The sequence below is a fragment of the Notamacropus eugenii genome, chromosome 5, assembly GCF_028372415.1.
Source record: "Notamacropus eugenii isolate mMacEug1 chromosome 5, mMacEug1.pri_v2, whole genome shotgun sequence".
Taxonomy (NCBI): Eukaryota; Metazoa; Chordata; class Mammalia; order Diprotodontia; family Macropodidae; genus Notamacropus; species Notamacropus eugenii.
In genome coordinates this window covers 52,254,216-52,275,638 of record NC_092876.1, presented here as the reverse complement: position 1 = coordinate 52,275,638, position 21,423 = coordinate 52,254,216, and the positions used below count along the sequence as shown (strand labels likewise).

The 21,423-nt window shown below is 37.5% G+C and overlaps 1 protein-coding gene across 1 annotated transcript in view; it reads right to left on the bottom strand.

Moving 5' to 3' along the window:
* Positions 1-11,613: 11,613 nt before the first annotated feature.
* The window catches only part of LOC140507472 (arylacetamide deacetylase-like 4), a 38,412-nt gene continuing 28,602 nt past the window's right edge, over positions 11,614-21,423 (bottom strand). Inside the window, exons 3-4 of the mRNA XM_072615551.1 lie at positions 20,335-20,398; positions 11,614-12,478 (exon numbers count right to left, since the gene is read on the bottom strand). Coding sequence (XP_072471652.1) covers positions 11,704-12,478; positions 20,335-20,398 — 839 coding nt within the window. The 3' untranslated portion in view covers positions 11,614-11,703. The remainder of the gene's footprint in view (positions 12,479-20,334; positions 20,399-21,423) is intronic.

Genomic DNA, 21,423 nt, shown 5'->3' with positions numbered 1-21,423 from the left:
TACAAGTCTGACCATGTCATCCTCAATAAACTTCAGTAGTTCCCTGTTATCTCCATTCTTCACTAGACAAAGACTTTTTGAATTTGGAAATTCTATGCAGTAGCCCTGGGAATTCTGATGGCAGCATCTGTACTGGGAGCCCAGGGCAGGCTGTTGGATACAGATTCACAGCTCTACAAAGGGCTAGAAAACTACAGCAGGGGAGACTCTAGAAAACTCCAGTCAAAGGAATTCCAGAAACTGGGAGAGACTCCTTTGTCACATATTCTCTCTAAGTTCAAGTTCACTTTCCCCTGAATTCTGTGTGTACTAGTGAAAGACCATGTCACAGAATTTTTGAGAGATGTGTTGTATCAACTGTTTTATTGGTGCTAACTTAATAAATATACCTTTCTAAAAGTTAAGTCTGACTGAATAATTATTATCAACTGAAAATTCATGGCATGAATTATACCATTTTAAGCTTATGAGCTATATTATGAGAAACACAACTCTGTAAATGTTCAAAGTTATCCCTGGTTCCCTAATGAGACATACAGCAGTCATGCTCTGAGCACTGTACCTGACAGTGGAGTTGGGATTAGGAGAGTAGCTCCCAGACTCTCCATTGATGTGTGTGTATGTGTGTGTGTGTGTGTGTGTGTGTGTGTGTGTGTGTGTGTGTGTGTGTGTGTGTGTACAAGGTGTAGGGTTATGTTCAGGGAAGACTAGTACTTCTGGTGTGCAGGCTGCTGAGCCCTTTTCAGGGCTGCTTTCCACTTTTGGTACCTACCTGATCCACCGAACTCTTACCTGTGGCTGCAAGAAGCTCTAACATGTGCAGCAGCCACACCACCATAAATCATTTTGGCAGACAGGCTAACCCAGATTGAAGGTAACTGAGGGGGTCTCAACCCTCAGTGAGGGGGAGTGTCTGCATCAAGCACATGAAGACTTCTCTGGTGGAATGGGTGGATGGGAACAATTTGTTCCAACAGCCTGAAGCAAATTCTGTGGAGTACTTAGAGCTTGGCTAGTCATCAAAGATGCCTAGGTCATTTGCAGCACCTTGAACCATTATCAGTCATCTTGACTTTGTCCTGACACTGGACTGTGACGAATGTGGAAGAGAGAGTGAGGCTGACAACTTTGTGCAACTCTCTCTCACTTAAACCCAATTTACACACAAATCAAAAGATGTCACCCATACCATTTTAAAATTTTTTCCAGAGGCAAACTCTGAACCACTGACATAGAGTGATTCCCTATTATCTCCACACTCATCAACAGTACAAGCAAAGCTTAGAGAGATGCAGGATTCCTGGCTCAGTAAGAAGGCAGATGAAATTCAGTTTTATGCTGATAGTAACACTCTAAAGGGCTTTTATGATTCCCTGAAAGCTATTTATGGACCAAAAACTTATGGTGCCTCACAACTATTCAGTGCTGATGGAGGCACTTTGATTAGTGATAAGGACATGATCCTAGAGGGATGGACTGAACACTTCCATAGTGTTCTCAACAGATCATCATCAATCAATACTGAGGCTATTGACCATTCACCTCAGCTTGAAGTCGATCCCTCCTTAGCTGAACTTCCAAATGAAGAAGAGGTTTTGAGTGCCATTAGGCTCCTTTCATGTGGCAAAGCACCTGGTGCTGATTCTATTGCAGCTGAGATTTACAAGGTGGGGAGTCCATTTGCTCATACAAAAGCTGACTGAAATTTTCCAGGTTATATAGCAATAGGAGGTTATCCCCCAGGAGTTCAAGGATGCCTTCACTGTCCATCTCTATAAAGGTAAAGGGAATAGATTGTCCTGCAACAATCACAGGGGCGGGGGGCGGTGTCCCTCTCTTAGTCATTGCTGGCAAGATTCTTGCTAGAGTCTTCCTTAATAGGTTGATCCTTCACCTAGAAGATGGTCATATACCTGAGAGCCAATGTAGCTTCAGAAAGGGCTGAGGAATGATCGATATGGTGTTTGCTGCCCGACAACTCCAGGAGAAATGCCAGGAGCAGAATAGAGGTCTATACATAACATTTGTAGATTTGACTAAGGCCTTTGACTTTTGTTAGTCATGAGGGCCTATGAAAAATTATGTCAGAATTTGGCTGCCCAGAGAAGTTCATCAGTATTGTATGTTAATTTCATGATGGCATGTTTGCCCAGGTTTTGAATAGTGGACAATGCTCTCGTGCCTTCCCAGTCACCAATGGAGTGAAACAGGGCTGTGTGCTTGTTCCCATGCTTTTTAGCATGATGTTTTCAGCCATGTTGTCAAATACTTTCAATGAGGATGAACATGGCATCAAGGTCAACTACCTTACTGATGGTAAATTCTCCAATTTGAAAAAGCTACAAGCCAAGACCAAAGTGGAGGGAGTGTTGGTGCATGATTTTCTGTTTGCAGATGATTGTGCACTCAGTGCAGCCTCTGAAGCTGAGATGCAACAAAGCATGGGTCAATTCTCTGTTGCCTGTGCTAATTTCAGCCTAATAATTAAAACCAAGAAAACACAGCTGCTCCATCAGTCACCACCACACCATCCATACATGGAACCATCAGTTACAATAAATGAAGTTTTGAATGCTGTGGATAAGTTCACTTACCTTGGTGGTCTACTTTCCAGGGATGAATACATTGATGATGACGTTGATGCACACATTGCCAGAGCTAGCTCAGTATTTGGGAGGCTCCAAATGAAAGTTTGGGAGAGAAGAGGTATTAGACTGACTACCAAACTGAAGATCTACAGAACCGTTGACCTCAGTTGTATGCCTGCGAAACATGGACAGTCTACCAACGAAATGCCAGGAAACTGAATCACTTCCATTTGAACTGTCTTAGGAAGATTCTGAAGATCACCTGTCAAGATAAGGTACCAAACACTGAGGTCCTTGCTAAAACTGAATTGCTAAGCATTCAAACTATGCTTCAGAGAGTATAACTCTGATGGACTGGCCATGTTGTTTGAAGGCAAAATGAACGCTTGCCAAAAGGATTATTTAATGGAGAACTTACATGGGGCAGGTGATCACATGGTGGTCAGAAGAAAAGATACAAAGGCACTCTGAAAGTCTCTCTCAAGAACTTTGGATTTGATTGTGCAACATGGGAGACACTGGCATAGGATCGCTCAGCATGATGTGCCCACATCAGAAAGAGTGCTGTGCTCTATGAGCAAAGTAGAATTGAAACAGCACAAAGGAAACGTAGTGTGTGGGATGGCTCAGGTCCCTACATAAATCAATTACTCAGAGGCCTCTCAAAGTGATGACAGAAAAGAGATTTATTCGATTCTCAAGAATCTGGACAATCCTACAGCAGTTCACCTGGAGTAGGAAAGCCGAAGACAAAGAAAAGGCAGTGATTTATATAGACTCTAAGGCAAGTCCCTCCCCCCTGCCACTGACCATTATTCTCATTAGCTGAGAATATGATCTTACATTCTAGACACGAAATCTAACCAATCCCTTTTGAAATGAAGACATTGAAGAATTAGTTAAACTTTATCCAATCATTGAGACCCTAATGTACTACACAGTTTTATATCCTTATATGGAATTATTCTGTTCTAAAAATATAGTAACCTTGAGCCTCTCAGTCTTACCTCACCCCTGGGAGAAGAACTACAATCTGAGAAGTCTTCACTAAACCTATCCCACTCAATCCCTCCTCTTATTTATTAACCTGAAGACTTCTCACGGATATTTCAACCACAGTTCTGTAACATGATCTCACACTGTCTATTAATCTCCTCATCCCAATCAGGATCATTCCTGTCTTTTGTCTCCACAGTTGCCTATCCTTCCCTCTTTAGTATCATTAACCGAATGGCTCCTTCGGTCTTCTCTTCTACTCTAGCAAGTTTTAGTAGAGAATTTCTAACTATTTTAGTAATAAGTGAAATCAAACAAGGTAGACAAATAGGAAGTAATATGATACCACTAATTGCTATGATGCCAAACCACAGTAATCTCTTCCACCAGCTCCCTTCAAAACAGGACCACCAAGATGTATTGAAAAGGGAGTTCCAAGTTTGTACAGGAACATGAGTAACCTTCCTGATATTTTTGGTGATCTCTTTCACTATTCTTCCATTATCATCAATTTTTAAGCAACATGTAGATAAATTGAGTTTTCCACAAACTCCCCCTTCTTCTTCAAGTAAATAGTCTAAGATCAACCTATGTTGCAGTACTGCTTTCCTAGTTTGTGTGGCTTGATAGGCCAATAAGTCCAAATCTTCTGCTGTTTGATTGGTAATAATTTCAACTACTACTTGGAATCTGATTAGTCTATTTAATAGATATATAGGGGTTGTATAACCCCAACTCTCATCTTGAGCCCAAGTTGCAGGCCCATACTCTCTGATTATCCTTTCAGGAGGCCAAGTGTCACCCCACCCATTTGCATTTCCAGTTTGAGTGAGGGAGGTGTCAATGTTCCTCTTCCTTTTGGCTAGATCATCATATAGAGGAACCCCCAGATGCCGTTTCCCTGATTCAGGCAAGAAAAAGAATTTAGGTCTCACCAATCCAATATAACAAACACTCCTCCAGTTTAACGGATGGTGAATATAAGCTGTCTGTCCACATACCCAATAATGTCCTCTCAAAGCAGGATTTTCCTCTAGAAACAGTCTTACCCTATAATCCACAACCAGAAAGTACTTCACATCTTCCGGGCCTAATGGTCCTCCTTTCATGATCTCTGACTTACACCTCCATAGTTGTTGCTTCCTCTTCCATATACAATGTTGATAATTCTTCCCAGTTCTATTGATTACACTCCAGAAAGTATCAAACATCATCCTATGTGTCCCATTCTCCCACTTCCATACCCATTCTTTATCTTCTGTGTTATTCTTAGTACTATTCATATATATATGCAACTCTACAAATAGTCATAGTCATGACCCCTTCACATTCTTTCCCTTATGAATCCTTCCCTTCATACAGAGATTCAAATGGAAAGGTAAATTAATGAATTGTCCATTTAGAGGTTCCATCTCATACAGCAGTCTGGGGAGAAGTATCATCTTATGCAGTTTTCTGATCTGGATGCTCCTTCAAACAGTCTTCAGCACAGCATCTCAGCATCTTCTTCTCTTCATCTTCTTGTAGAAATCCAGATGTCCACTCTCCTGCAGAACTGAACTTAATACCATCTTAGATTACCATTCCTATCACTCTTACAAAAATCAAAATTGAAACTTGGACAAATTGTCATTTTTTTAAAAGAAAAGAAAATTCACATTAAAATGCAGCTTCTACATTTCACAATAAGTCATTATTCATTCCCTCATTAGGAAGATGAGATTTCACTAAGAAGTCAATACCAGGCTCCAGTATTTATATAAATACAATAAATAATCATTTTTAACACAGTGCCTATCACATCATAAAACAATTCCAACTTGTGATCATGTGATGCTTCTTTTAAAGCATTTACAATATAGTCCACAAACCATTTTTCATTTAGCATTAACCAACTAGGACAAAATAATAACTACGCATGCTAGTCTCACAAGCCCTTGACCTAATCATCTCCACACTAAGAATTAAAGGACCCTAACTTATTGTTGTTGGTCTAAAATCCTAAACCTGTTAGCTCAATTTTAGACTTAACCTCAGATGTTCCCCTACCAACAATCTATTATTCAACAGATCTGGTATTATTACTTACAAAACTTCTGATTTTAGGAATTTGCCACTAAGAGTGGGGACATTGCAGGGAAACAACATCTCCCTTACTTCACGTCAGTTCCAGGGAGGAGTAGATTGTCAACTGGCATTCAGCCAGGCTTCAAGTCTTCCAGGTGTCAGTGGGGAAATTGAGTGAGGAGAATCCTACCTCAGCCCAGGCTGAACAGTCGCTCTCCTGACCTTCCCATGAGATCACCTTTTTGCAGTTCATACCAGCATCTCACAGGCTTATTGGCATCATGGATCAGTGGCTCAGACCACTTCTGTTGCTATCCACACCTGGAGTTAGACTCAGAAGAACAGTCAGTTAATAGTCCCACAAAAATCTTAAAATAACAAGCTCCAATAATCAGTTTCAGACATGACTAATTTCACATTGGCCAAGGAACATCTTTTGAAGCAGGTCTTAAGTAGCCTACATGCCTTTCTATACATGTTCTAGTTCCTGATTGAATAACAATCATAAGTCATTGCTCTAATAGATTTATATCCATTTCCCAAACTACTTTATCCCTTTCTAATCCTGCTCAATCTAAAAGAATGAGCTACACATGTGATAAGTTCAAACACTAACTTGAATTTTTATGTTCATGTAATGAATTCAAATCAAAACAATCATTTAACTTTCAGTGCCAAATATTACCAGAGACTACCTACCTCTAAGAAAATTAGACTGAAATTCTTTTTTCCCAAACTGAAGATGCCTGTGATTTAGTCTCAGTAATTAATTCAGTCAATTGTTTTAATACTAATTGCTTTTACATCATTTTGTAACCTGTAAAGATCTCATTCCAAGTTGGGACCTTTGTCCATTACCCCAAAAGAGTTTTAGTCTCAGTTATCTAAAGGCTCTGGAAAACCTCACCTTGAAAACTCCTTGGGTTTTTTTTCCACGTGAACCAACTCTCCTAAGGTCCACTCTATCACTATGCCCAAGTCTATTCTACTTCCCACTCTTAATTCTATCAGTCCAAATCTCCAGTTTACTGGCCACTCCCATCAAGACCATTCCTGGAGCTCCCAGACCACCTGGGGCCACCACCCCCCCCCTTTTTTTTTTTTTGTTTGTAAGGGATTCCTTTCCCTGAATCCCCCTGTAAATAAAATACAATTATAGTTAACTTTAAATCCCAATCTTGTTCTATGTAACAATGATACAATATCTATTTATTCCCATTAGATTTAGAAAGATGTTCCCAGCGATTTTATTTACCTCTTAGATCTTAAATTTGCCCTAAAAAGCCAATCACTGAAGATCATTTCTTATACATTTTCAAATTCTCACCAAAGCAAGTTCTATATACAATCTCCTCATCTGCTGGGGCTGTACTTGTTACTAGCCTGAGGACTGCTTCTTTCCCCCACATATACACACAGTGTACCAGCTTTAGGTTTTAGCATTAGAATTACAAATGGCAAACATAATTTTTATAAGTGATAACAAATTGTTTAACAATAAATTTCAGATGGCATCAATGGTATTTTCATATCCTATTAGAGAAACTAAGTTCTTCCCACTTTTGTAACTTACAAATACAAATTGGATAGGTAGGCCTTCCAAAAACCCATACAAAAGATTTTACAAAGTATTTCTTAATACAGCAAATATTTCCTCTCTTACGAACAGTTTACAATTTATCACAATCCCCTTGAAACTAATTGACAGAAATCACAAGACCTAAACCCACAGCCTTTTCACATTTGCCCATAAACTTTCTTTTACAAACATAACTTGAGAGTAAATGCTTGATTCATGGCGAAAACAATTTTAGCTAAAATTTCCTTTTCAACAGCAGAAATAAACTTTTAACATAATACATCCTCAGATGGAACAGGCTTGAAAATCACACCTACATATATATATATGTATGTATATATGTACATTTTTAAAGCATTCTCATTTTCTTAATAAGAACTACAACAAGAAAACTCTTACAAAAAAAAATTCATGACAGCTCTTTTTAACCAATTCACTAAATAGCTTAACAATGCAATTTCTAATACAATATTTAGATGAATTACCTAAAAATTTAAACTTATTTAAGTTTACTTAAAACTTAAAATAAGCCATTAACCTATTCAACTCCTTGTTTTTATAACCAAATGTAAGTTTCAAATTATCAAATTTCTATCACATCTTTTTAAAACCCCAGTCTATATGTAATAAATTACAAAATTTAAAATCATGTAACAGTTACATTAGATTAATGTTGCATCTAACAAATACCTATCCTTTTGTTACTGGATCTAACATTTTTGGCAGAAATGCTACTGGGTGTCTCTGCCCTACTCTTATTTGTGCCAGGATTCCCAAGGCCACCCCTTTCTGGCCCTCCCACTCTGCAAAGAAAAAGAAAAACCTAAACTTATTATCTTTTTACTTTAAATACATTGCCTGGCATCAAATATATTGATCTAATTAAACCTATAATCAAAACTCTCAGCTCTAAGTTGCTTACTTGAGATTTTCTTTTACTTTCTAATCTTACTTACTTACTTACACCAAACTTTAATAAATTCTAACCTGTCTTAAACATTAAATTAAGAATGATACATTCCACCTACTCACAATTCCAAATACAACCAGAATGAATTCAATTAACTTTCTGTTATTTCCCATTACACTAAAATTTCTTCTTTTGGGTGAGGCAGGAAATGGTTAAATGGTTGCTAGCATGCCTCTTTGATCTGAGGGAAAAAGATAAATTCCCTCCCTCCCTTTTGTACTTCTTCCAAGCCTTCTGATTACACAGTACCCCCGCTCATCATCTCTACCTGCTTAAATTCACTTGCCTTTCCCTCAAGCCACTTTGAAACTGCACATAACTTATTTCTTTCTACTTCTCCTACATTCTTTTACTTGCTGTTACCAACTATATAAACTGAACAGTAAAATAATTTTTCTCTCCCTTTCTCTCCCTCCTTGTCCCTCCACCCCTCTGAAACTAATATGGAGGGGTTGAAGAAGGGGAGTAACAGGAATTTCAAGGACAGTTCAGCTCAGCCTTTCTGCTCCTGCTGGCTGGCTGGCTAAATTTACAACCTTATCAGATAAAAACAGAGACACACAGACTTTCATTCACACAGAAATACCAACACAACATATACAGACAAAACATTTAACAGAATAGAATAGTACATATAGGTTTAAATTTTTGGCAAACCCAATCCTCGGAGGAACCATATTTGGGCCAGATTGTGCCTCCTCCTCTGATATCTTTTCACCCCATGTGAAACAACAATACTTAATCATCTTCTTCTTGTCCTTTCCTCTATAATTTGGTAATTCGTGTCAGTTTTGTAATTGATTTCCCAAAAGACTATTTACCGGTATTTCCTGACTCCATTCCGAAGCTCGGTGGGGTTTGGACTGCCCCTTCCCCATTCTTTTGGTTGAGGGTTGTCACCAACACCTCCGAGTCTATGACTCAACAAATTTTGCTAGCTCCCTCGCTAGCTCTCAGTGGGGGTCGCCCACCCACCCACAGTCACCCAGCAAACGTTTTTGGGGGGACCCTTCACCCTGGGGTCCCGCAGTCCACCAATTTGGTTGGGAGTCATCACCTTCTCTCCGAGTCTATCTAAGACTCAACGAATTGACCCCCAGGCCCCGCCCCGCGCTTACCACTGGGTTGTACCCGTACAAGTTGCCTGACTGCAACCTTCAACACCAACTGGTTGGCATTTTTACACACTTCACAGCTTCGGAGTCTTTGGAGTCCCTATCTCTATTCTTTTCTGTCTTCACTGAGTTCCTCTGCTTCGGGTCGTTACCTTGCAGAGAGGGAGGCCCAGCAGCCCTTTTCAAGGACTATGGGGAAATCTCCCCACGGGTGCCCAGTCTTTGAATTGAGCTGTCAGCCGTCTCTCAGAAAGGTCACAGATCCCGGGCGAAGCCCCCAAACTGTGTGGGATAGCTCAGGTCCCTACATAAATCAATTACTCAGAGGCCTCTCAAAGTGATGACAGAAAAGAGATTTATTCGATTCTCGAGAATCTGGACAATCCTACAGCAGTTCACCTGGAGTAGGAAAGCCGAAGACAAAGAAAAGGCAGTGATTTATATAGACTCTAAGGCAAATCCCTCCCCCCCACCACTGACCATTATTCTCATTAGCTGAGAATATGATCTTACATTCTAAACACGAAATCTAACCAATCCCTTTTGAAATGAAGACATTGAAGAATTAGGTAAACTTTATCCAATCATTGAGACCCTAATGTACTACACAGTTTTATATCCTTATATGGAATTATTCTGTTCTAAAAATATAGTAACCTTGAGCCTCTCAGTCTTACCTCACCCCTGGGAGAAGAACTACAATCTGAGAAGTCTTCACTAAACCTATCCCACTCAGTAGGATGCACAAATTTGGAGTAACCACCCCAAATGTTCACACTGATTATCTGTGCCCAGTCTGTGGTAAAGCATACTGAGCTCATTTTGGTCTGATCAGCCTCATATTGGTCTGATCAGCCACAGTCGTACACATTGAAACTTCATTTTATCGTGGTGATGTCATTTTGGTCTTCATCAAGAATGAAGGACAATGACCAACAAACACTCATCAACAATATAGAATGTATCCAATTTAATATAGAAGATATTGAACCAATCACTTCACTAACACTATTGCCTCTTATCCTTGATAACTTCAAATATCATCTTTCTTGAATTTGAGGGGATTTTTTAAAATTCTGAGCTTAACAAACACCAAATAAAGTGAACATTTTCATATGTATAGTAAAACAGAAGAAGAAAATCATATATAAAACTGCAAATCTCTGCTCATCTTATGTTTATAGTATATTTAACATGTAACCTGAAAAGCCAGCCTCCTTATCTGTGACTCATTCTGGTCTTCCTTTTTTTCCTCCCTATGTATTTTTTTAAATGCTTCAGTGATATTTCTTTCTTTTTTTGTTCTTTATTTTTTCAGGCAAGCTTAACCCTGCTCCCCATTCTTCATCATGCCCCAGTTGAAACAAAAACCTTGTAACAAATATGCATAGTTAAGCAAAATAAATTCCCCCATTAGCCATATCCAAATGCGTATGCATACATCTTAACCTCTCTGTCAGGTGACTTGTAGCCAGCTTCATCATTGGTGCTCTGAAATTGTAGCTGATCATTGGATTGATCAAGGTTCTTAAGACTTTTGAAGTTTTTTTTCTTTATGTTATTCTACATTACAATGTTGTTGTAATAGAAATTGTTTTCTGATTGTGCTCACTTAACTCTGCACGGGTTCGTAGAAGTCTTCCAAGATGTCTCTGAAACTCTCTCTTTTCTCATTTCTTACATCACAATAGTAGCCCATTACATTTATATACCAAAATTGGTTCAGCCAACATCTATTTGCTGGGAACGCCCATTGTTTCCAGTTCTTTGCATTAAAAAAAATCAGCTGCTAAGAATATTTTTGTACCTGTATCTCCTTTTCCTCTTTCTTTGATCTCTTTGGGGTATAAGCCTAACAGCAGTATAAGCCTATCTGTGAACCAAAGGGAAATACCATCTTTCCATCTTCCAAGTTGATCCCAGAAAACCACATGAGATTGTCCATTCTCAATCATAGACCAGTTTGTCATTCATAGGCCAAGCCACTAGAGGTTCATAGAGGGAAGGCAGATGTTCCAGTCAGTCTTGAACCTTGTCACCCTAGAATCATTTGGGTACTTACAATCCATCTCAGGGCACCTCTAGTATGAATAGCCCACATTGCCAACATAGACTTAGAAAAGATAACACAGGGATTATCTGGGCTAGTCTTTCCACCACCATGTCTGTGAACAAGCATGACCTCAAATCACCTTCCTTTAACTATTTATCCATTAGAAACTGTTTTGGTACACTTGATTCTAAGGTAGGACTATCCACCCAATCTCTGACCCTCAGCTGAAGAACTTGCCTTATCCCCTAAATCAGTAAAATAAAGTTCAGTAGGGCCCCTAGCTTTGGACAGAGTCCACACTTGCCCTTTTTTCTTCAAATTCCTGGGAATGAGATTCAGAGATCCTTTATAAATTGGACAACAATGTTCAAAATTCTTAAGGAGCAGGGGAAGGAAAAGAGCTTGGTGTTAAAGCTGATAGCCACTCCATGAAAACCATCTTCAATGTGGTGCCAGCTCACTGGTACCCCCTGATCCTCCAACCTCTTCTTGTACAACAGTGTTTCATCCCGTAGGATATCAAACTCACAGCTCACAAGCAGGGTCTCTGGGAGTTGGGCAATGATGTCATCATCAGCAATTAGAGGTGAATTCATTGTCCATAAGATCTGTCTGGTTTCCAAGTAAGCAATCTCATTAAAAGGGCCAGGTGACATGGGTTGGTAGCCTCTCTCTTTGAACCTCTTAGGTATATTGTGGGCATTTATCCTTTTCTCAGACTTTTCCCGCATGTCAGGGGGTACATGAGCACCATTCAGAAGAGTGGCTTCCCAAGAGGGATGGATATCTAAATATTGGAACACACAATAAATGAAAGTGTTCCAGGTAAGAAATGGGACATGTCTGTTCTGTTGATGAGAAGGCAGTTGGAAATTAAATCCCTGGAGATAGGGATAGAGCAGAATCTGAGCTCGTATCTTGGGGAGATCTGGTTGGGTCACGAGCTTTTGGCAAATACAAGTTGCACTTGACGCTCCAATACTGTCTCCACAGAGGATGATCCTCGATGGGTCCACCCCATACGTTTCTAGGGTTTTCAGAAAGTAGATTGTAGCAGATACACAGTCATAAAATGGAATAGGGTACCTGTGGTCAGGAACCATGCGGTAACTAAAGAGGAATCCAGAGATAAATAGAATTATACCTTCTCATAAAATTATTTTCATTTATATTCAAATGTCTGTTAAAAATGTTATGTTCTACATAAGAATCATATATTGTCAGAGCTAGAAAGGGCCATAGAGATTGTCAAGTCTTTCATTTTACGAAGGAGCAAAATGAGGCCCAGAGAGAGTTAAGGACTTACTCTAAAGCATGAGTTCTTAACCTGGAGTTCATGAACTTTAAAAATATATAAATTTTTATAGTTATATTTTCATGTAATTGGTTTTCACTGTGATCTTATGTATATTATTCATGCATTTAAAAAACATTATTCTGAGAAAGGGTCAATAAAATTCATCCAATTAACTAAAGGATCCATGACCCAGAAAATATTCAGAATCCCTGCATGAAGGTCCCACAGCTAGGAAACAGGAGAGCCAAGCAGCATAACTTCAGATACAAATGTTCTTTACATCGCACTATCCCATAACAAGAACCACTTGTATTTGATACATGGGAACAGGTAAATAAAGAAGTGTCGACTTAACAGTCATGACTTTGTGGGAGGATATTCATGGTTGAAATATTATTCTAGAAGGGTATGCCTTTTTTTCAAAAGAAACAGAACAGATAGTAGCATTGTGTTTTAAGAAAGTATACATATGTAAGGAAAGCTGGGAACCAAAGCTAGAGAAATAAGGTGGAGAGCATGCTTAGAATATTAGGATCATAAATATACAGCTGGAAGCAACCTTAGGGGCGATTTATACCAATTTCCTCATTTTGAGAAGAGAAAGCATCATAGACAGGATATGGACCTGACTTTTAGTTGAAGATCAAAGGAATGATAAGCAAAAGTGATATTTTCATTGCAAAATTCTGAAGATCACCTGACAGAAAAAGAAAATGAATGATTTCAAGGAACAGATAAAAAACCATTAGACTTTTGGGAAGTATGAGGGACTTCAATTATCCTTGCATTTTTAAAATTAAATTTTATTTCATTTTCAGATCTACATTCTCTCCCTCCTACCTTTTCACCTCCAAATGACAAAGGAAGAAAAATAAACCCCTGTTACAAACATGTATCATCGAACAAAACAAATTCTTTTCTTGGTCATGCCCCGTTAAAATAGTGATAATTTTGTTTCCTCTTTGCCTGTGATTATTCCTTCAATTTATTTTTGCCTTATTACTATAGTTATTTTTTCTGGAACTACATCAAATAGTAATGGTAAAATAATGGACCTTCTTGCTTTACCTCAAACTTACTGGAAAATCCTGTAGCTTATTCCCAGTAGAGATAATCCTAACTCTTGGTTTTATATGGATACCCTTTATATTAAGGAAAGATTTACTTTTTCCTATACTTTCTAGCGTTTTTAACAGAAATGAGCACTGGAACTTTTTCTGATCTGGTGATAACATCATGATTTTTGTTATTCTTATTACTAATGTGGTCAGTTATGTTTAGAGTTTTCCTAATATTAAAGCAGTCCTGCTTTCTTTATATAAATCCCGTCTCTTTGTAGTGTTAAATTTTATGATATATTGCTATAGTCTCTTTTCTAATATTTCATTTTAAATTTTTACATCAATATTCATTAAAGACATTGGTCCACAGCTTTCTTTCTCTATTTTTTTCTTTCTCTGGCTTAGGAATCAACACTTTATTTGTGTCATAGGAGAAATATGATGGGTCTCACTCTTCTGCTATTTTTTTCAAGCAGTTTATATAGTTTTAGAATTAATTGTTCTTCAAGAGTCCAATAGAATTCACTTGCAAATTCATCTGACCTTGGATTTTTTCGTTCTTTAGACATTCACTTATGGTTTATTAGCGTTTTTCCCCCCTAAGATATGGTTACACCCTCTATTTTTTGTTCTGTTTATCTTGGCATTTTATATTTTTATAAATATTCATCCATTTCATTTAGATTGTCAGTTTTATTGGTACATAATTGGACAAAATAGTTCTTAACAATTTCGTTTATTTCTTCTTCGTTGTTTGTGAATTTTCCTTTTTTTCATTTTTGAAACTAGTAATTTGACTTTCTTCTTTCTTTTTTAAAAAAATCAAATTAGCCAGTGTATACATTTTATCGGTTTTTACAAAAACAGTTCCTAGTTTTATTTCTTAATTCAATGACTTTTTACTTTAAATTTCATCAATCTCTTTGATTTTTAGTATTTTGTTTATTTTACTTATTAAAATAAGCATTGTTTCATTTATCTCCTACTATCTCATTAAAAGTATGTGTTTAATTGGAAATATTTAATTTGTTGTTTTTCTAGAATTTTTTAGTTGCTTCCCTAATTCACTGATCTGTTCTTTCTCTCTTTTACTCATGAAAGTATTTAAAGACATTAATTTTCCTCCAAGTATTGTTTTGGCTATATTCTAAACATTTTGGTCCTGATCCTGGGCAATGTACTGAGGAAGCATACAGTAGCAATATGATTCCGAAACCTGCAGAGGAATAACCAGAGCAAGAATTTCAGACCAAGCGGAACCTACTGTTCTGTTACACTGAACTGATACCATTTTCCAGAGGCTAATTGTGACTGAGTCCAGCAACAATCTACTGTTGTTCAGAGTGAAACCTAGATCAGGTTCTTACAGACCTAAGAGCAAGCAAACAATAACCACACTGTACCCTAAGTCAAACCCTTTGGGGAAGGCTAAAAACTAGCAAGGCCCCAGCCTGAGCAATCCCTGAGATCTTGGAATAACACAATACTCAATACCTCCAAGAAAACAGCATCCAGACTTGCCTAGATCTTCCCTACAGAAATGTAGAGCTCTGGAAAACCAGACTTTGATAAAGATCATTGGGCTTCAAATGAAGCTACCTGACTATGCCTTTAAATCCAAATCATTCTGACTCTCACTGATTGGCCAATAATAGACACCAACACAATCCTCACTTGCTCATTGTTTGGGTTTTGATGGCTCAAAGTCAGTGTAAGTAGCAATTGTTTCTGTTCTGGCCAGAAACACTGAGGGTCTTCCCTTCTCAGACTGATTCTTTTCAGAAGGCAAACTAAATCATTTTTACCTCGCTTCTTACTTAGCCTTTAACTAGTGGATGGGTATAACCTCACATAAAGTGAGACCTAGGTAAGATCCTAGTTTAAAAAGGACAAAGTCTTCCACTGCATCCTGGGCCATTGCTAGTCATCCTGACCTAGGTCTTGCTACTGGCATTTAGTGGTTCTGGGGGAGAGTGGGGCTGATGACTTTGTAGAGTTCTGCCTCACTTAAATCCAATTCACTTGTAAGTCAAGACATCCCTCTGATGTCTCTGAAAACAAAGGAAGAACAACCACAACAAGAGCCCTAGCATTAGATCTGAGGTCAGGAAGTGGACTGGAAGAATAGCAAGCAAAAAAAAGTCCCACTAGAAAAATATTCTTGTGACAGGGACACTCAGAAGAGGAGAAAGACTAAAACATCCACAAGCAAAGCCTCAAAGAAAAGTGGTTTTAACACAGATTCAGCTAGAATTCCTGGAAGAGATGAAGCAAGAATTAAAAAGTGTTTTGTCTGTGAAATGAGAGAGCTAGAGGTAAAATTGGGGAAAGAAATGAGAGTTCCAGAGGAAGAAATTTTGTTCAGTTATGACCTCATTTGAGATTTTCTTTGCAAAGATACTGGAGTGGTTTGCTATTTCCTTTTCCAGTGGATCCATTTTGTCAGGCAATCCAAGGTTAAGTGACATTCCAGGGTCACATAGCTAGGAAGTGTCTAGGCTAGATTTGAACTTAGGTCTTCCTGACTTCAGGCTCAGTGCTCTATGTACTGAGCCACTGGCTCCCTTTTATGGAAGAAAGAATAGGAAAAAGAATTAACATCTTAGCACAAAAAACAGAAAACCTTGCCCAAGCAACAAATCACCTGAAAATTGGAATTGGTCACAAAGAAGCAAATGAGACCATAAGACAAGGGTCTAATTTCTCAGTTTATATAGGAAACTAAGCCAAATTTATATAAAAAAAATAAGAGCCATTCCCAATTGACATATTGCCAAAAGATATGAACAGGTAGTTCTCAGAGGAAGACATCAAATCTATCAATAGTCATATAAAAATTATCTAAATCATTAATAGAGAACTGTAAATTAAAACAAGTCTGAGGTAACCCCTCACACCTATCAGATTGGCTAAGATGATAGAAAAGAAAAATGACAAATGCTAGAGGTAAAGTGAGAAAATAATTACATTAATGCCCTTTGGAAGCATAAACTAGTCCATTCTGGAGAACATTTTAGAACTATAAGTAAAGGGCTTTTAAAAACTATGCATACCTTTTGACCCAGCAATGCCACCACTAGGTCCAAATCCCAAAGAAATTAAAGGAAAAGAACACATATGTACAAAATATATTTATAGCAGGTTTTTTTGTGGTAGCAAAGAATTGGAAACTGGGGAGTTGCCCATCACTTGAGGAATAGCTGAACAAGCTATGATATATGAATGGGATGGAATATTATTGTGATGTATGATGAACGAGACACTTTCAGAAAAACCTTGGAAGATATATCAGCTGATCCAAAATGAAATGAACAGAACCAGAAGAACAATTTCTATAATAATAACTATATTATAAAGATAAAGAACTTTGAAAGATTGATCACATAATGATCAAACAGAAATCCAAGTGACTCATAAAGAAACATGTTGTCCACCTCCAGATAGAGTTTTTAGATTCAGAGTGACGATTAAAGCATATTTTTTTTTCTAGGTGGGAGGAAGGGGAGTGGGCAAAACTAATGCAAGAATTAGTTTTCTTAAATATATACACACACATAATATGCACATACATATACATGTGTGTATGTATGTGTATACATATATTTGTTCCTGGTTTTGATTTTCTTGGATTTCGGACTTTGGAACTGAAAAATAAAATAGAAGAGGATTCTGGAAATATGGGCAGGTAGGTCAGAAAATTCCAAGTTCTCAAGATTTTCCCCATTAAAAAGATAAAATAGTGCTTCAGGGCAAACATAGAGTAGTAAAAATGAATAAGAGTAGGGGTCCTCCTGAGACAATCCGGAAAAATCTGAAAAAAAAATCCCCAGATGAGATTTGGTCCCAGTGAAAAGTAAATACCTCTGCAAGAAACACTAGACCCAGCTATGCTACAGAGAAACATCAGGGGTGAAAAAGAACCAGCACATACCCAGTGAGTGTAGAAGCAGTGGAGTAGGGATGCTGCTGGCTGTGAACACTTATGAGAGGCTAGAGGTCTTGATTTGGCTTCAGGGTCAGAGAGGAGAACTGAAGGAGGATCTGAGACCAGAGGCATTATCCTCCATACCCCAGGACTAGAGGTGATTACAAAAACTAAGCTACTACAATTTTTTTTTAATGCACAGGCAAAGAAGAAAGAATCCAACCCTAGAGAGTTATTATGGAATTGGAGAAGATTAGGTTTCATCTTTAGAGGAGGATACTGAAGCAAAGAAACCCTCTTCTACCCAAAAGAGTAACATCAAATGATTACCTGCCCAAAAAGAATTCATAGAAGAACTTTTAAAAGACTTTAAAAATCAAATGAGATTAAAGAAAAACTTTTTTAAAAATCCAAGAAAAACAAGTAGATTATGAAAAGAAAATCAATCAGAAAAAGAGATTCAGAATCATAAGGAAGAAAACAACTCCTTGAAAATCAGAATTGGGCAAAAGGAAGTCAGAAAAGTTCTAAGAGCTCAAGAAATAATAAAATATAAAAATTGGAAAAATAGAAGAGAATGTGAACTCTCATAAGAAAAACAACTAATTTGGAGAACAGATCAAGAAGAGAAAACATGAGCATAATTGGACTACCTTAAAGCTATAATAAAAAAATGAATCTTGATATAATAATACAAGAAATAATTGAATTGTCCTGAAGCATTAGAACAATAACGGAAAGTAGAAATAGAAAAAATCCACTGGTCATCACCTGAAAGAGATCCTACAAGGAAAACCACAAGAATATTACAGTCAAATTCCAAAAACCTCAGCTCAAAGATAAAATATCATAAGCAACAAGAAAAACCAAGTTGAATATGACACAAGACCAACACAGAGGAATTAGATCAGGGAGGAGAGCTATTAGTTCTGGAAACCTACTTACACTGGGAATAGATTCAAGAGGGAAAAATACATATATATCTATATATATATCTATGTATATCTATGTATATCTATAGAAGACAGATAAATGTCTTCTAAATTCAGAAAGAAATAAAATACTAAGGGGGTGGGGGGAGAAAATAAGGGAGGGATTTTTAGAGGGAAGGGTAAGGGAATAAGTTAAAGGGGGGATATAGAAGGGTATTTATATCAATGGGAATGGAAGAACAAGGAAGGGATCCTTGGGGGAAGTAGGTTAAGTAATAAGAGAGCAAGGTATCTGGTAGAAGGAAAGTAGAGGAGTCAGGAGGGATAGGAAATAAGAGATATGCACAAACATAAAAACAAAGATCAGGAGTAGAATTTGTTAGGGCAAGTATATGTGTATATGTATATATGTATGTTACATGTATATGTGTACGTATATATCTATATTAAAAATATATCTATGCTTAATTATAGCCTTCTGAGTGGAGGAAGGGGGAAAAAGAACAAAGTAAAAAGTGCACAGCAGAGTACAAAAGAAAACTTACAAGGAAGCAAAGAAAAGATAGACAGTTCTCAACACAACTTGCAGTATTTATTACATAGGCTTTCTTGAAATGGAAATTTATTGCTACATATTTCTAATCCTCTCTTATGTTCTGCTGTGCATATGATGTTTTTTCTTTCCTTATTCTGTATTTAAGTTTGAACATATAAATTTTTGTTTCTTTTTCTTTTATTGTGTATTTAAGTTTTAGTATTTAAGTCCAAACTTTAAAAAGATAAAAACAAAAAAGAAAAGAAAATTGATTTTGTAAAGGTCAAATGCTGAATTTATTTTATACTTTCAAGGAAAATAAGAGATTCACAGTTTCATATGTAATCTTCTTTCTCATTATATTTTGTTTGGGCCAGTTCTCATTTTATCTGGTGTTTGTTATATTCAGAATTTTAGAAATAAAAGTAAATAACCAAACACAGATAGCTATTTAGATAGTTTTTACACTAGAGAAAAAGTACAGAATGACGGATCTGTGGTTAATGGAGGAAAATGATCTGAAGGTTTTAGTGGATAGTAAGATCAATATGTGTTATAGTGACAGTGTGTTATAGCAGTCAAAAAACCCTAATGTGATATCTGAAGTGTTGAATTCATTTCTGGGAACCACAAAATGGGAAGATAATCATTGAATTGAAATTGTAGAGTGTCCAAAGGAGGGAAACCAGGATGTCGATGGACCCTGAGTCTATTTCTCATGAGGATTAGATGAAGAAACTTGGAATTGTCAGCAAGGAGAAGAGAAGGCTCTAAGATGAGATCATTTGAAAGATTTTCATATAGAAAAGAGGTTCAGTTTTTCCTGTTTTATCCCAAAAAACAGAAGTTATAGCAGTGGGTAGAGGTTGAAAAGGGGCAGATTTAACTCTCAGATCAAGAAAAATTTCCTAACAACTAGAGTTATCAAAAAAAGGTCATGGGTTGTCTCACAATTGCTGGTGGCACACCCCTCCTTGTGGAAGACTTGTAGTCAGGATTCCTTTTTGGATAACGATTGGCTTCAATTGCATCTTAGATTTTTTTTCACCTCTAAAAGCCTATGGTTCTATAATCTCTGGAAATAGGAATTCTCCTTCCCTGATTAGTTACAGGCCTTCCTTCCTCCTTTTTCTGCTTCCCAGAATACCTGCCTATCAAATTATTCCCTCTCACATGTACCAGACCCCTCTTGCCTACAGGAAAATCTCTTACTCACCCAACAGATAAAACCACGGAGTCACTTTCCCTGGACAAGTAACAGCACAGGCTGTTGTAGAGGCCTGGAAAAGAAACGGTTTTCAGTAGTAACTGGGAGCTGACTTACCTCTCCCAGCACTGCCCTACCTCCCATACTTTTCCTCTTATATTCCTCAGCTTTAACCCTTGTGTAGAGCATGTATGTTCTATCTGCTCATTACATCACTATCTGCTCTCTTCCTGTCGGGGAACATCTGTGGGTCATTCTTTCCATCATCCCCCATGTTTCTTCTTTCCTTACAATAACATTGCCTGAGATGTTCTCAATATGATCCTAAAATAGCCAGTCATATCTTATGGGCATTTCAGACAACCAGGTTGTTTTTTAATGTTTTTTTTTAATCTAATTGGTTATTTGAAATGAAAATCCACCAACCAATTGTTTCAACTGAGTTCTTCCACTTTTCTATGAGTCAATGAGTGGAAATTTCACATTTTTTGAGGCCCCAAAGGAGTTGGTTAGGGTTTGCTCATTTTTCTTGGTACAGAATCCAGACCAACATGTGGGTAAGAAGGCTTAACAACTGACTCTTCTGCAATGAAGTAAGGAGTATGGGGAGATGAAAGATATTATTTGTTAGTCTTACCAACCTTTTGCCCTCATTTTACTTAGGGAATTACTGAGCTGATATCAAAGGTAGGACCCTTTTCCCCCCTTTGGAAATGATAACTTCTGAACTAATCACTCACCAGAAGAAACAATTTCAAGCTGATGATATTCCCCAATTACTATTCCAATCAGTTCTATGGCAGAGGATGATGGATCTTGGGGAAAGATAGGCCCATAAAAGGGCAACCTCATGGTTTTAAATTGATTAAGCAGGAACTCCATTTTGAAATAGGGGAGAGAAGTTAAATTAGAACAGGAGTTCTCAACCATCCGAGGGCCCTGCCCTTTTGTTGGTCTGCGAAAACCTGTGTTTCCCCTTCTCAGAATCATAGGCTTAAATGTATAAAGCAAAATACATAGAATTACAAAGGAAACCAATTTCATTGAAAAATAGTCATCACAATATTTTTAGAAACAAGTTTAAGTACCCCAAGTTAA